The following is a 17,717-nucleotide window of genomic DNA, read 5'->3' on the forward strand; positions in this document are numbered from 1 at the left end:
TGCATAAGAATCCATAAGAAAACCAGAAGATGAAGTATGTGATGTCTTTCCTCCAGAATATCAAGCAAGAGATCATCATCCGCGGTTATTCAGTTTATCGATAGTGAAGAAAGCCGCAAACAACTTAACCAAGGTAAGCCATTACAGAAACATTGCACTCACGATGGATGACGCAACGGCAGCGTCATACATCGGTACAAGTTTAAACTTCGTGTTTCGAGATATTTACTTAGAAGAATCGGAGATCATCCCCACAAGGAAAATAAAGACCGAAATCGAAAAGCCCAATCTTCAAACAGAAACATTATTAGAGATCTTCCAGAAACAAAACATGCATGAGAGAGAAGGCACATACTTTGTCATAAAACAATTTGATGGAACGCAAAAAACCACAGATTGGAGTATGAAATATTCATATTTCACATATGCATCCCTTCCATACTCTAATATGAGTATGAAACCGAATACGAAATCCAAACTGATGAAAAAAGGATCAAGAATTTGAAGAAATATTTGGGAAAAACAGCATCAGAATGGTACCAGACAAATCTGCTGAAGGATGAAGAATACAACTGGGAAAATTGGAAGGTGGCAGTTCAAAAAGCTTCTGGCAATAAAGGTTGGTCTGCAGTACGATACGCTTATAACTTTAAATACATTTCAGGTTCATTCACTGAATATGCCATAAAAAAGGAATGATTAATATTGGAAGTAAGGAGGAAGACTTCTGAAGAGACAGGGATAAATCTAATTGTTATTGGGTTACCCATACACATTCAAGATAAAATCAATAAGAAACAGTACAATCAACAAATGGCTTAATAGGATTCTTGGGGCAATATCAGACGAAGGGAAGAAAAACACAAGGGAGTAACACAAGATTGGACAGAAAGCCAGAGCCACCGCCCAAGAAACAACCTTGTGTGATTTATGAAGCACTGAATTTCCCAGGTCAATTTCACCCAATAACAACTCACCAAAGAAATACATGCACATACTCATCAATCATTTTTCAAGGGCTGTTTTTATGTCCACATCTAAAACACAACACACAGAAGATATCATAAAACTTATAGACTCGACAGGAGAAACTGATTCCATAAAAATTATCCTTGCAGACCGATACCCAGTAATGACATCCAAAGAAATTCAAGAGTATAGGAGGAAAAGGAACATTAAATTAATTTTCACCTCGACAGACTGCCCATCCTCCAATGGACTGAACAAAAGGGTAAATCAAACATTAGTAAACAGGATCAGATGTAATTCAGACAAAAATAAGAGAAACTGGACAAAAATCACAGAAGAAAGCATAGAAGATAAGAACAATAAGATAAGAACAATAACACCAGACACAGTGTAACGGGGTTTGCCCCAAATCATTTACTGAATGGAAAAATGATTGAAATCATAGTCCCTAAGGAAATAATGGAGAATAAGATAAACCTAAAAAGAGACAGAGAAGAAGCATTCAAAAACTCAACAAGAAATTTCGAAATCAACAAACAAATCAACAAATAAAAAAAGAAGAGAACACGAATTTAAAATCGGTGATATGGTCTTCACCCATAACGGAAAAAAAATGAATAGAAATAAGCTGGAAGAAATTAGGAAAGGACCTTTCATAATTCTAAGAAGGATTTCAAACTCCATATATGAAGTGGATAACGGTAATCGGAGATCTGAAGGGAATCTGTTCCACTCCCCATTCGAGGGGCGGTGTAAACTCCCTAGAGTTCATGTAGGATAGGGATTCTTTTTGTTTTACGGGTAGCACGACAGGCTGTGTTTCACGGACAGACCTTCTTTTGTTTTATGGACGACCATTTTAAGAAGCAAATTTTTCGCGAACGGACGGACAGAGAGTTACATTAGAGACAGACAAGGTTACAGAATAGTTATTTAAAATTTTAAAGACTGAAGAAGAAAGATCGATAGCTCAGGACGTTGATAATCGATTCTCGATTTTCAGGTAAACATTGTACTAAAGACTTCTTATTTCCCGTTTATATAATTATTGTTATTTATTGTTATAGACGCATATTAATTGTTGTTTATTTTTCTATTTTATTATTTACTCCATAATAAAAACTCGATTTTCAGACTACAGAATAGATCCCTGAATTATCCCCGGATTGCGATCTTACATATATGTACATATTTGTATATTTATATATATATATAAATATATATATATATATATATAGAGAGAGAGAGAGAGAGAGAGAGAGAATGTTACAAGGAAGTAATCTAAAACTTCGTAAATTTGTAGTACATGTTTAATGAGAGAAGTATAAAATATCTGATAAGCGTAGATCCAAAAATTAATCCTATTTATTTGATATACCGTACTTTTTATTTAACATTTAAATCGAACGTTTAAATCGAACCCTCGATAGAATAGATAGAATAAACGTGTCCAATAAAATAATCTCCTCCATCATCTGATTTGAATTCAACGAATTTTTTTTTATGAATACACATAGAGAGAAATCTACCTATTGTGGACACACGTACAAATCAATAAATAATGCATGTCGTGCAATATCGGCTACAGAAGGAATAAATAGAGAATTATGTATTATCCACAGATGGCAGTTATACAGTGACTACGAAAGGTATTTAAATAATATGAATATAAATACATGATACATGTATTAAACTTGGTATTATTTACTGGTACTTTCATACGATTATAAGGATTTGATTTGAAATATAAAAGCTGATAGGAAAACGGTTCATTGGAAAATATGGACACGCGCAAATATTTTCTCGTGCCCGCAGTATATTAAAACAGAAAGTCAAATGAAATATTTCTTATCAATGGCGAAGGATATTTTTCTCTTCTTCTTGACCCAGCAATTGGATTTCAAATATTATATAACGTTGATTAAAATTTCCTTTTCTCTCGAGTGAGTACTATAAGATTACAAAATGACATAGATCTTTTCTTTGCAACTTGCTGAATATAAAACTGCGTCCTTTTACAGGCAACCATGTATATTCCAAGCGTGATGAAGGGATTAGATCATCGTATCGTAAATTATGCTTACTTCCAACCGCAAAGGCAGACTTTCTTTTTGCTTGTCTCTTTGCTTCGAGGGCCAGCGAACTCTTCACTCTATATGACAGAAACAGCCTAGAATCCAGGGGGAAATTTGAAAGTCAATCAAGGAAGGAACTGCAAGATGGACAGAGCAAGGTCTCGTAGAAATGTTGAGATTCGTTTCTCGCAAATTACGAGATACGGAAACGTTTAAAGTCATCTACAGGCGGAAATCTGTTCAAGACAGTCGCGGTAATGTTTCGACGTTATATTTCATACGTTAAGCCAGCTATTATTTAAATATGTTCTTTGAAATTAAGTAAAATCAAAGTAGCTGAAAAAGTACAGCTGATAAAATTACGTTCAAAACGTGAATGAACAATAATTTTTACTTTCGTTACGCTGTTGTTATCGATTATCCATTATTTCTTATGGCAAGAAATGGGAACGTGCTTAATTTACGATAAAAACGAGAAACAATACGTAAAATATTTTTCACGATAAATTATTTTCATATTGTTTGAAATAATTTTACGCTTCCGCGATATAAGTGGCGAATGTAATTGAACAAGAATCATTTTTGATAAATGTAACAGATATATACCGTATATATATGCAAAATATATTGTAACGTGTTAATCCATAAAGTTACGTAAAATTATTGGAAATCTATGTACGTAGGTATGTTTAAATATTTCATTCATGTTTTTATTCCATTGAATTGCAAGTTATATAAAATCATTTCATTAATAGTATAATTCAATGATATAAGAATTGAGAATTAAGAATATTGTTTATTAGTGATATAAATAATTAAATTAGTAATAATGTATACTTAACACGTTCTTGTATTTTGTTATTAAGGTAGAGTTAAATGGTTAAAGAATTAAAATTATTTGGCTCTTCTTTCAAAATTATTTCAATCTCAATCTCATGTTTTAGAAGGGAAAACTATAATTTTTGTTCTTAAAACATATCATCCCCTAATAGTCTGCGTTCGAATCATGATTATTCTAAAAACCACTATGATTGTGTTATTGAAACAACGTCATCAACTAGTTTCTTAAAGTACGTAGATGCTATTGAAACAAACTACGTACATGCATAGTAAGTTTATATGAATATTAAATATAAGAAACTTCGTTTGACTTGATTTGGCTGAAATCAGCTTGTCGAAGTGCATCATAGAAATAAGTCACGTCGATCAAAGTTGTAGCGCAATATCTATTAGACTGTCATTAAAGTCATCGTTGGTACATTAATAGATGGTATCATACAGTTAAACGACATGTCATAATATTCTTTCATCTAAACCATAGTAGCAACAGACTGTTTCCTACAGACTAGAGGTATTTCATGGGACGATCATATAAATTCTTAAATACAATAATGTATAATACACATACATACATACATGAACCAAGTCTGTAAGCATAATCTATAGACTATAATAAATACGTGAAACATTTTGAATTCTGTATTAGATTTGAAGAAATCTCGAATAAATCAAAAGATATTAAATACTACAAAACTGTGAGCATTATTAAGGATTAGGATGTGATTTTTTGAAAGATATAAATATAATTTATGAATAGTTTCAAAGATGAAGGTGAAAGAAATCTGTAACAAGAATTAGTCCCTTAAGGAAACGTTAATTACTTTGTTACTGTGGAAACACTTGTGGATTCTTCGTTATAAAACTAACAATTATCTTTTATCTAAAGGATATGTTATAATACAAAGATTCTTAAAATTATTCGATGGAATATCCTATTGATATTAATGCTGATTACCTACTTTTTAACCTATCATTTACAAAGAACAGTTTATTTATCGAAGCTATAAACTTTTTTGTCCACTTCAGAGCTTTCATCGACGATTTATGACGTACATGGTGCAATAATGCCTAATGCGATTTTCTTTAATATCCCATATTGCATACATTCTCGTACCGATTACACAAATTGTTTGAATTCAAGAAACATGAGATCACTATACCGGTATAAATTTGTTATTTACTTGATCTGAAATATCCTTTCAAGTTTGAAGTGAAATTGAAATTCTTTCAAATAATCTTTGACTTAAAGATGTTATTTATAGTTTCGCGTTTATCGATATTGATTCCCTAAATTTAACTGATTTTATATGTATATTTATTTTACGACTTAAGCATTACATGTTAGTTTAAGTATCATTTACATACCAGCTACTTGAAATCCATTTAATTTCATGTAACTTAACTAATTACAGAACAAGGTTTAACTTTTACGCTAATTAAGCTCAAAATGTCCATGAAGCATGATTTGTTTCTGGAAAGTCATTTAACTATTTTAACTAACGAAATGTATAACGAAAACTATCGATTTTCAGAACTTTATAATATAATGGAATCGTTTTACATATTTGCGGACAAACAACACAACACAGTTTTCGTCTATAAATACGAAATAAAAAATTTAAATAAAAATTATATTAATCCTTTCGATACGAGTTGTTTTTTAACATCGATGGTACGTATAAAGCAGTAAAGCATGTGCGTGACCTGAATACATTTCCGGTCTTTTTATAACGATTGTGAACAAATAATGTAAAAATAACCTTCAAAACTATAACGTATGTTTCCAGATAAAGAAAATAATCACAGACTTCGCTGGATGCATAAGCATTCATAGACAGCATCAATGGAATTTTTTCTGATGAATATGTACTTCTCCTGTAGGAAACTATGAGATGACTCGTTTGTTTGTAAGAAATGTTCAAGAGCAGTTATGAAATCATTTACGGATTTCACTACGTTTTACATATTCGAAACTTTCCATCTTTGCATTTCTTTTCTGTCTCCCCTTTCTCATGAATACTTGAATACATGATTTTTTCAAATGCAAAAAAAAAAAAGAAAAAAAAAATGCTAATTCGTATATTACAAAACTTCACAAAAATAATCGTAAGAATCTGATCTATTTTTTCTCGTATATTTCCTTGTTTGGAAAAAGGAATAATTTATGACTTGTAATTTGTAAAATTACGCTAATAATATCAGTTTACTTGTACAAGATGGCCACCATACAGATATTTGTCACATTAGAAAATGTAGACCTAACCAAACAGGAATATTACACATTACAAGTTAACGTACATATATATGTAGTATCTATTTACAAGTATCGCAGATTACCTCTTGAAAAGTAAGAAAACATAAAGACTAAAGTAAAGTTGTAAATCTAAACTACAGTTCAAGTTATACAAGGCATGCAAAGCTTCTCTTGAAACGTTAGGTGCGTACTTCGATATACAATATAAAGAAACATAGTCCGCGAGAAAAGCTACATAGTACATACCATACAGATCCCTCGCCATAACTTTGTCAATATGCGCAACGAAATCGGTAATTTTCGCGCCACCACTCAAACACCGTTTCTCTCGCTTTGGATAATTGAATCAAATCCAGATCGTCCATGTTTACAGCGAAGCAACACGTGATACCGCCAAAAGTGCTTTCCACCCCCTCACATAACTGACATCGGCCGTCCGTGGATCCAACGGAAGGATTTTGAACGTTGGAGAATGCGTAACGCTGATTGGCTATTGAGCTCGGGGGTCGATCGTATAAAGGGACGCCGGGTCGCAACGAGCCTCACAGTACCGCTTCGACTGTGAACGCGATAGGAATTGGATTGTCTATTTTACAAAGCTCCTTTATCTTTTGCAATAATTACATTCGAATGTCTTTTCAAGCGCTAACGATATAATCGACGTTTGGTAAGCGATTAGTAACTGCGAATTCGTAGAATTCGTGGATAATTCTCGAGCTGTTTCGTGCGTACGCGATATTAAGCGGCACGCAAACAGGTGCATCTATTCGCGTAGCGCAAGAAATGTATCACGGAAGTTGTTGCAGGTAATATCCATCGACAAACGGGACAATTCGGGTGTACAATCTACGCCTATAACTGCGCAGTAGGGCATATTGTCTCGCAAAGGCCAAAGCTGTAAATCTTCGTTACTTATACCGGTTTCATGGTGAGTGTTAATTTTTTACTTATTCGATGGTATAATAATACCGTTATTACGAGGTAAAAGTTTTTGGATGCGTGATTTCTTGATTGAAGAGACGCTATCATTATTAAAAGTTTGAATATCCCGCCACTAGCGAGGGAAACATAATACAGAATGATTCTTTCATTTGCTTACATTCGATTTGTTAATTTTACTCCTATTCTCCTTTTTAATTCGTAATTTAATTGTGAGGACATATGCTATGGAGCAATTTTTGTTACTTTTAGCATCGTTGCTTTATTTGTTAAGACTGTTGAGCAATACGATCGTTTACTTTATTTACTGCCTTGTTTGCTATTATTTTACTTTTAAAGACAGGTATTTTGGAAATATAAACTTCTACATATTGGTATAATATTGATATACTTGAGATAAGCTCGTTTATGCTGTTACTGTTTAGGATCGTTTATTCATTAAGGTTATTGTAATCATATGACAACGAGAACTAGTGTAAAATATATAAAACGTATAATTCTATTTTAATAATCAATTTTTAGTGTCTTTAGCGAAACGAATTGATTCGTATTAAAAATGTCGTTTAGTGAATAGGAAAATAGGACACTGAAGATTTAACTAATTTAAAACGATTTAGTTATTGAAGATAGTACTTGCTGAGCAAATGGATCGCGAAGTTGTCATAACGCTACAAATGATACACGCTTGTTAAATGAAAATCCATCGACTTTTCATTTTTCCATTTGTTTAAGAAATATGTTATCCTATTAGTTTATTCCATTAATTTTTATAATGATATATGCAAACAAAAGTGTATAAATAATAATATACAAATAATTTTTTAACTTAAATGTCACTTATTTAATGTGAATAGATAGAATGCTATAAGTATACTACTACTTTGTTTCTTATATTCTCGTGAATAATAATTCTTTAATCGATAGTTCCATGGATATTTAGAATAATATCTACGAATTATTTAGAAATGCATAAAAATCCACGGTTTGTTTAATCGTATAGATACATACATAGATAGGTTGAAGGTTTATTTTGAAAATTCATTAGAAACCTAAGAAGTGAATTTACGAACTGCACAGGCGGATAAGTTTGAACGCGAGAAAGAGTGTGGTTCTTGAGTTCGATGATTTTTCCAAGTAACAGTCTTAATTCACGTGCGAATGTTAAATTGGAAATCTTTTAAGCTTTACGCAAATTATACACACGGTTTACACAATAAATATTTATAGAGGTGAAAATGATCTTTAAAACAATCCTTCGTATTAAAACCAAATATTTGAGTAATTCTTAAGGCGAAGATCGCGAATATATTACATAGAGGAAACGTTGCAGAGTAACGTAAAATAATGTTCGTGATACAATTAAAGGCCGCGCTTAAACTAACAGTTCGATCGGGAAAATTCATTACCTTTTAAAAATTCAAATCCAATTAAACAGAATCCAACGAAATTGAATTTCCGTTTAAAAATCTTGTACAAGCCTTTAAAAATCAACGTATGTACCTACTTGTCGCTCTACAAATCCTCGCCGCTATAAATTTCTCTGTCTTAAAAGAAGTAGAAGATACAAACTATATAAACCACATAATTTTTATCGCTTTATATCACGTTGCTATAATACGTTTTATATCACGCGTAATATAGTTTCCCAGCCACAGTGGCGTTACAAGGGCGAGACCATACGTGTCTTAATGGCGTGTCTTAATTGTTTCGTTGATATCGAATAATATCGCGCATCGACGATAGGCGACGCGAAAGAAACGCGCCGAGCAAAATCTCAAAGAGACGCTGACAATGCCTTCGTGTAACGTAAGGGATAAAATGAAAAGTCGAGAACAAGTCTTTTTTCCTTTCCTCGTTCTTAGTCAGTTAAGAAGAAAGCGAGAATGAAAGGGACAGCAGCCATGAAGTATGTACGTTTTCACGTGGGTGCCTCTCATTGTCTGCTGCAACGTTACACTGCGTTTCGTTGAAGATACTCTAGTATTGCGAACCTTTATGGTCAAAGCACGTCGAATAGCCATCAAGCGGGTGTATACGACCTATTTGTGACCCAACAACTAAGCTCGATATTAATTCTAGACCCTTGATCCTTGGCCAATGAGTTCACCTGATTATCGTAATTAAGCAGTTATGATTTTAATCGGTTTACGAACGCTTCGATTTTAAAGTAAGATCGGATATCAAGAACAACAGATTTTAAACTGTCGGATTGCATCCGACGGGACTCGTATTTTCTGCTTCGTCGATCCCGTTTTTATCGATGTTTTGATTCGAAGTTTCATAAACATTGCAGATCGTTACGTTGTCGATTATGATAAATCCTGTAAGAATATATTGTATAGATTTGTATTAACATAATGATACATACATAATGATACAAATATTACGCAATACGTGTATCGTACGTATTTCATCTGGATGTTAAAATCAATGGAATTGTGTTTCTACTAGAAATCTTCGTCTCTGACGTATACAATGGATAGAAAGGCAGGAAATTTGTGAGATAAATTATAATACGTATCCGAATGTGACAAAAACGTCTCGTATAAAAGCAAGTGTTTGTTTATTAGGGCGAGAGCTGTGCTTAATTGCGGAAAAACAGACGCGGGGAATATCTCGTCCGTGGGAATGTACGAACGGTATTGTGTTGCGAAATAACGCATTCGTAGCGTCGTACAAACGTATTGCGTCGTGAAATAACTTGTCCGTGGCCATCGTACGGGCTGTGTATATGCAATGTCGTGAGATATCTGTACCATAATTGCGATGCGGTTAAACGAATATATTCAATGATTTCATCGTCGTTATTGCATAATTAGCTAAAGATGTCGACGGTATTTGTTGATCTGCTTATTAATCTGCTTATGAAAGATTATGATACACGAAGAACTTGTCGTTAGAATCAAATTATTTCTTTCGCTAAGTTTCGAATCTCAAAAATTTAACGTAGATATTTCCATCAGGTATTTTGGCATCGGAAGGAAAATTCCACGAACTTGAACCAATTTTTATTACCTTTCCGTCAAAACAATTCCCTGCTTCGTCTGATATTTATTAACGGATCATTCGTTTAAACTCGCGATTTGATCACATTGTGGCTGTTTTAAATATTTTGAGGCTGTCGGCGATATTATGCTTCCCGTCGCTCCTGTAGAAGTTTCATTCGTACCCGAACGAAGTTCCCAATTACACGACGTACAAGATCTCGTAAAGTTTCGTTAATTCGTTATCAGCCAACGTCGTACTTTTTGCGAGAAGAACTCGCAAGACTATTATTTCCGCTTTGCGAATCTATTTATCCGACGTGGGAATGTCTAAACTCTAACTAAAGCGAGAAAGCTTTCTTCACCGTATCCGTAGTCATACAACGAACAATTTTATTTATGAATATCCGCCTTGACAGTTTGTCTAAAAGATGTTCGTCCTTCAATTTTGTTACAAACGCAAAACGTTTCTTTCTTCGCTTCTTTTCCAAATATTCCGCTCGTGCTTATATACTTTAAGATAGCAGTTGCAGCAGTTAATGAAAAAAGTTGTTTGCAACTATACCTCGATTAAAATCGCTCGAGATATCGTAAGGTTCTTCTTGCATACGATAAATATTGGGTTGGCATCTATGTGATTGCGAATTTTGTCAATACCACCTAAGGACAAAATCCACAATCGCTAAGTTGCCAGCCAACCCAATAATAGGCAAGCGTCTAATATTAAAAATAACAACTTATAACGTTGTTTTCTTGCAAATTCCGTTCGTTTTTCATTACCAATTTTCAATAAATTATCGTTGCTTGTCTGTCGGATTCGTATTATTATAGTATTTTAACTGTCTATGTTTTTAACGTTCCATGGCTAGAAATCCACGAACAGTATACAAATTACCAATTGCTGTTCTTTTATCTACGCGACGTTTAATTTCCGTTAAAAATAAATTACGTTTAAAAAACTAGTTTAAAAAATGACTCGGTTAACCGGTTAATATCGGATTCTTGCTATAGTTGTTACATGACTTTTTACTATTTTTTGTCTATTGCCAAATAACCTTTCTCATGGTAGGCGGATCGTACACGATTATAACGCGGAGAAAACGTGAAGGGTAATCGTTTTACTAACTCGTTGCCTTAATTGGTTTACCTTAACTATGTTGGCTGTGTCAACCGATGATACGGGTTACGCTTATTTCGTTGTTCACGCAACACGGTATAACGGTACATATCTCGAATCTGCATAGATGATTAGGGATGAATGTTATGGAAACTTCCAATTTAAACAACCCAGTCTTCAATGAGTATCGATCGATCGCATTTTAATGTCGTTAATTACGCGCAATTATATTAATGAAACTATCGTAAACCTTGTACAAATAAAAACAAAAAAGGATCAAGAAATTAATATTATTGTTACCATCGTTGCGCGCAAATATTACGTACAGTGGGTATTTTATCGTAAGAAGGAACATATTACTTTGTCCCAAAAGTTTCTTTCCTTTTATAAGGAAATTATTTAATTGTTAGTACATACGCATCTTCTAACGAATGGGAACAACTTCGAGTCACCGTAATCATCATATCGAATGGAGAAAAAAAAAGATCGAAAAATATATTGGAAACTTTGCATCTAAAATCTGATATTTATACGAACGTTGTAGCACGAAATTTAATTTCTCTTCTTTTTCCGGCTTCCGTAAAACGATTGCGTCTAAAGGACTTTCGAAACTTAATTATCCCGGTTGAATCTTTAAAGTAATATACATGGACTAACTTTTCATTGAGGACACCGGTAAGGAAGAAAATCCCCAGGAACTGGTAATTATCGAGCGCTTCCACAATGAGTAGACGGTCAGTTTGTCTAACTCCTTTATTCAAGGATAGCGCATACTTGAAGTGTTTCCTACTCCGGGGACTGTTATTGAAATGCTTGGAATTGCACGTATAGTTGCGCAGTTTAAGGGCCATTTCTGTCATCTCGATTTTTTTATTATCGTTGCACACCACCTTGCATGATTGTAATAATATTTAGACAGAAGAAAAAATATGAATAAGTATTCTTGTTATTATTTGCGTTATTAAGTCAAAATGGAAAATACCTTCGGTTCGAACAGTTGATTTTAATCAACTTTAGTTGAAATTCGATTTGTACTTTGGAAATTTTAATCGGTTGCAGAATATATAATATTAGAATATATAATAACGGATATAATGTGCAAAGTTAAATGTATTCTACGTCATTGTCATTATTGTTATCGTGATCGGAGAATAATATTTCAAAAGACATGACGAATATATGGCATAGAATTTGTATTATGAGATCGAAATGGAAAATACTTTTAGTTCGAAGGTTTGATTAAAATTCAAATTTCATTGTGCTTGACGAATTTCCATCGATCGTAGAATATACAGCTAAAACATCGATGTAACATCGAAAATCAAGCAATATTCTACTTTCTCGTTTCGCTTGTTATCGTCATGTACAGCCTCGTAATATTTTTAAAACCATAGGACACATATAAATGAGATATAAATACGTAAGTGCGTTATTGAATCGAAATGGCAAGTACTTTCGGCTCGGATATCGATCAAAATAATATTGAGAGTGAAATGCAAGCTATGTGTATCACGCGTTATTTCAGCGCGAAGTTTCGGTGAAGTTGAACCGAAAAATTTGATTTCAACGCAAATCAAACGCTGGTTGGCCGTGTCAAACACATATCGCCGTATCCACTGTTTTGGTCCGGTTATATCATGCGTGATGACACATATGCAAAATTGAAAGTCCTTTACAACGTACGTACACAAGTGTCCCGTGTGCTTCTTATCTCTCCTTACGCATAAAACGCTATGTGTATATTTCGAAATATGAGAAACGGTTGATTGGCTGTACAAAGTGCAACGTCACATAATACAAAATGAAATTTATTTTCTTACAATTGAAACGGAGACTCGGTTTATTATCTGTGATTTTTATCGAAAGGTATAACCATACCAGATATAACGTTACAGAATAAAATACGTCGCGGAATACCATTACAGTGTGCTTGGTTTTATTTTCTAATCTTTTTATCCTAACTTTGTCATTTCGGTCGTGCGTGTGCCTTGTAACGTAACGCTAGTAATACAGTTTTTACGTTCACTCGCATACGTAGCTTGCAACGTAGTATACTTTATGTTTAGACTGCTGGCCATAAACTCGATTTACAATAATTATCCTCCCTCTTGCCTTGTATTCTCGCTTAATCATACACACACACGCAAAACCTTATTTTTATTATTCTTTTATTTTATTCTTTTTTTGTTATTTTACCCTCAGTTGCGATACGTAAAAGATTCTTGTAATTACGCTCCATCTAAGTGTTAGCCTTATATCTCTAACGTTATAAATAAATTCTTAATATCGAATCGACATCGCAGAAAAGGTAAAATATGGAACACTCACATCGGTTAACAGAACAGAAATGTAGTTGTTCGCAATCATCGAGATCCGAGCATCAAATTGTTTGACTACTCGATGATCCACATTTTGCCACCAGAATAATAAATCTAAAATTTAGCGAAAATAGTTTCTGGCAAAATAAACGTTCAGAAAATGAACGACTAACTGAGTGAAGTAGCCTATAGTCGTTTGGCAGACATTCATCATCGATCGGATTAAGAAAGAAAGGGAGACCTGTTCCATATTTGGCCACTTTCCTCTATGTATGTAAAGTGTTCATAACGTAAAATGCTAAAGTCGAACCTTGTTAGCTCGAAGCCCAAGGGATGAGCAAAAATTTCCGAGTTCTAGAGGTTTCTTCTTATCGAAAACGTCGAGCAAATGAGGTTCGACAAGCGGAAATTCGAAGGAATACGAAGGTTGAATTGCGTTCATCTTTTCAGGAAACGTTTTAAGCTTCCTCTTCGAATTCGTTTGATTCGACGCAAAAGATCAACCCCTGTCATTTTTGCGACTTAATGCGTCTCTCGTTTCAAATATGTCAAATTGACAGAATAGTAGAACATCGACTACGCGAAAGGATAAACAATTAATTTTCCTCTTTGTCATTTGCACGCATTCTAATTCGTTCTTTTTTTTCGGAGATATCGGATTTCGTTCACCCGTGATGGTCACAAACTTTCAGACAAATCGTTGCAATCTCCTTTACATCTTCGATGTGTAATACGAATGGATACGATGGATACGATGGATAATACGAAATCGTTATCGATATATTAGGTATAATATCGGTTGGTCGGAAAGTTCGTTCCGATTTTTAAGGAATTTAATAAAATAAAAGCTTTGCTTAGTACCTTTCCATTGAGGAAATTTCAAGTATGTTTTCATTTATGTTTTTAAGCATATCACGCTGAAAAAACGTTACTGTAAATGTTTTTAAATATGCTCGTTGATTTTTAATAAAATATTACACGTGTTAAACGCTGCTGGGAAAGTTCGTTCGGATTTTTAACTCTTTGGACGATGTAAAAAATCATATTGAAAAGTTTTCCGCCGGAAAGCCTGAGAGGTTCTGGAAGAATGGATATTCAAGTTGCGTGAAATATGGGAAAAGTTTGCGGAACAAAAAATCGTGCCTGTATAATTCGATAAACGTATTTCGAGTAGAAATGCAAATTAGAACCAAAGGATCTTTTCAATGGTTCGAAAAATACGTGGCAATTCAGGCTATATGCTTGTCAGAGCATCCGTGGAATATTAATTCTGTGTTATAACAGCCACGCATACTCCACGTTTCACGAGTATACTCGTCGTCGCTTACTTTTCGCGACGCATTTTAACACGCTTCTCAGAAAGGTCGCAACAACTAACAGCTTCATATCGTATAAATAAATTAAATCTTTTTTAAGAACATTTTGGCCATTGTATCTTTGATAGCTAAAACATTTTATTCCAGACAAATCCCTTGCTTCGTGCAACCAACACCGAATTATTTTAAATTAGATTGGTCGTTTGGAAAGAAGATACGCGTTTTCCTTTGCCCGCCAATTTGACAGGTGTTGGTAAAAACACGGTGGAAATGACTGGCGCAATGACGAAAAACCTTTAGCTTCCATCGATATGCGTCTGACGTCGACCTTCGAAGAAGTTGGGATACAACTTGCGTCTTACATTTTTCGTCTCGCGTTATTTCCGTAAATATACAAAGAAAGACAGACGTTTGTCTCAGTGTGGTTCCGATCGTTCGGGATCTAAATTCAGACCTAAAACTGTAGGTTCATACTTCGCCATCCGCACGCAGTTCTCGTGATTCTTTGCCCAGAGTTTCATAAGACAGTCGCTAACGAGCTCGCTAACCGAAAGGTCTGCGACTGCGACCAAATGCTCTGGAACCGTACGACTTTTCAAACGATAAGGATCGACGACGACGAAGACTGAAAATGCGAAATATATATATAATGCGTTCGTCTAATAACGCACGCACATTCGTACGGTAAATACGTGAGGTTATTTGGTGCAGGATGTGTAGATGTTTAATAGTATATTTATTAACAATTCTCGTTTTCGATTCTTTACGTACAACTCTCGATTCAACAAATGTTTTCTTGATCCGATTCGTTTCCTTTTGTCGCCCTTTAATATCCCCACTACGCACGCGGTTGGTGGGCGTCCGTGACCGTTGTCACGTAACAACGGTCGCGGACGCCTACCAACCGTGTGCGTAGTGGGGATATTGAGAGGCGACAAAAAGAAAGGAATTTTATTTTTCAAACGTCATTTTCGTCCGTGACCGTTTACACGTGGCAATGGTAGCGGACGCCTACCAACCGCGTGCGTAGTGGAGATATTGAGAGGCGACAAAAAGAAAGGAATTTTCCTTTTCGAACGTCCTTTCGTCCTTGACCGTTGACACGTGGCAACGGTAGCGGACGCCTACCAACCGCGTGCGCAGTAGAGATATTGAGAGACGACAAAAAGAAAGGAATTTTAGTTTTCAAACTTCATTTTCGTCCACGACCATTGTTACACGACAACGGTCACGGACGCCCACCAACCGTGTGCGTAGTGGGGACATTGAGAGACGACAAAAAGAAAGGAATTTAATTTTTCCAACGTCATTTTCGTCCGTGACCGTTTACACGTGGCAACGGTAGCGGACGCCTACCAACCGCGTGCGTAGTGGAGATATTGAGAGGCGACAAAAAGAAAGGAATTTTCCTTTTCGAACGTCCTTTCGTCCTTGACCGTTTACACGTGGCAATGGTGGCGGACGCCTACCAACCGCGTGCGTAGTAGAGATATTGAGAGACGACAAAAAGAAAGGAATTTTATTTTTCGAACGTCATTTTCGTCCTTGACCGTTGACACGTGGCAACGATAGCGGACGCCTACCCCAACCGCGTGCGCAGTAGAGATATTGAGAGACGACAAAAAGAAAGGAATTTTAGTTTTCAAACTTCATTTTCGTCCACGACCATTGTTACACGACAACGGTCACGGACGCCCACCAACCGTGTGCGTAGTGGGGATATTGAGAGACGACAAAAAGAAAGGAATTTAATTTTTCCAACGTCATTTTCGTCCTTGACCGTTGACACGTGGCAACGGTAGCGGACGCCTACCAACCGCGTGCGCAGTAGAGATATTGAGAGACGACAAAAAGAAAGGAATTTTCCTTTTCGAACGTCCTTTCGTCCTTGACCGTTGACACGTGGCAACGGTAGCGGACGCCTACCAACCGCGTGCGCAGTGGGGATATTGAGAAGCGACAAAAAGAAAGGAATTTTATTTTTCGAACGTCATTTTCGTCCGTGACCGTTGACACGTGACAACGGTCAAGGACGCCTATCAACCGCGTGCGCAGTGGGGATATTGAGAGACGACAAAAGGAAACGAATTTTCGTTTTCGAACGTCATTTTCGTCACGCCTTTTTCCAAATATTTGGTGGAGGGATTGTAGGGATATCGATGACTGGTTAGGCCTATTGGCACTTACGCTTCGATGTTATACTTGTATCGACAAAACCGTTGGAAAGTTTTGTTATCGCAGTTACATACGTAAGTGTGTACAGATTAACCATCGTACCTGATTAACACTAACTCTTACCAAATCTGACAAAGTCAAATGACGAGTTTGAAGGTTTCGTTTAAAGTTTCATTTAAAATTGTACATTAGTCGTTATTTTTTCTTCTTCTTTTTTTGTTCATTCAACTTTATGTAAATCCTCGTATTGACAAAAATTGAGAAATCGAAAAATATAAGAATGTGCATAAAGTTAGACGAACGAAATGAATAAGGGCAAATGCACAATTTTAAATAAAATTTTCTATGTCGTTTCACCGGGCTTGGTAAGATTAGCGTTGAACAAGGACAAAAGGCGCCTTTATCCGTCTAACACGGCATTCTCTTCCCATTCTCATATCGCATCCATTTACACGGTAACGTACGACTCTCGTACTCTGTATCTCTATATCTTTATGGTTATTCCAGACAATGCCAACAATAGAAAGAAAGATTGGTTCCTGACGGCTCGTAACGTATAGCTGGAAAAGTTAGAGTTGCAGAGAGCAACTTGTTAGAGTAGCGGCAATATGGAAGTTGTACTCGCACAGGTAAACTTGGCCATGTAGAAGTCTGGGCTGGGTTAGATCGTGTTCTAAACTCGAGTTACAGAGCTAAAATAACGTATCCGGACGTGTAGATGATTCGAGTT

General features: G+C 35.3%; 2 protein-coding genes and 1 long non-coding RNA gene across 5 annotated transcripts in view; 2 read left to right on the forward strand and 1 right to left on the reverse strand.

The window, feature by feature from the left end:
- LOC125384770 overlaps positions 1-6,527 on the reverse strand; it is a 29,988-nt gene extending 23,461 nt beyond the window's left edge. Inside the window, exon 1 of the mRNA XM_048404646.1 lies at positions 6,385-6,527. Within this exon, the coding sequence (XP_048260603.1) occupies positions 6,385-6,403 (19 nt within the window). The 5' untranslated portion in view covers positions 6,404-6,527. The remainder of the gene's footprint in view (positions 1-6,384) is intronic.
- LOC125384768 overlaps positions 1-17,717 on the forward strand; it is a 92,949-nt gene that overhangs the window by 39,527 nt on the left and 35,705 nt on the right. Inside the window, exons 1-2 of one of the 3 annotated variants that reach the window (XM_048404643.1) lie at positions 6,651-6,805; positions 6,945-7,066. The exons of the other annotated variants lie outside the window; for them this stretch is intronic. Coding sequence (XP_048260600.1) covers positions 7,064-7,066 — 3 coding nt within the window. The 5' untranslated portion in view covers positions 6,651-6,805; positions 6,945-7,063. Of the gene's footprint in view, positions 1-6,650; positions 6,806-6,944; positions 7,067-17,717 lie in introns of those variants that run through there. 3 annotated transcript variants of the gene reach the window in all.
- On the forward strand, positions 275-1,173 carry LOC125384773. The gene is made up of 3 exons (XR_007223534.1): positions 275-588; positions 665-951; positions 1,119-1,173. It is a non-coding gene; the product is annotated as an uncharacterized LOC125384773 (long non-coding RNA).

The sequence above is a fragment of the Bombus terrestris genome, chromosome 3 (assembly GCF_910591885.1).
Source record: "Bombus terrestris chromosome 3, iyBomTerr1.2, whole genome shotgun sequence".
NCBI lineage: Eukaryota > Metazoa > Arthropoda > Insecta > Hymenoptera > Apidae > Bombus > Bombus terrestris.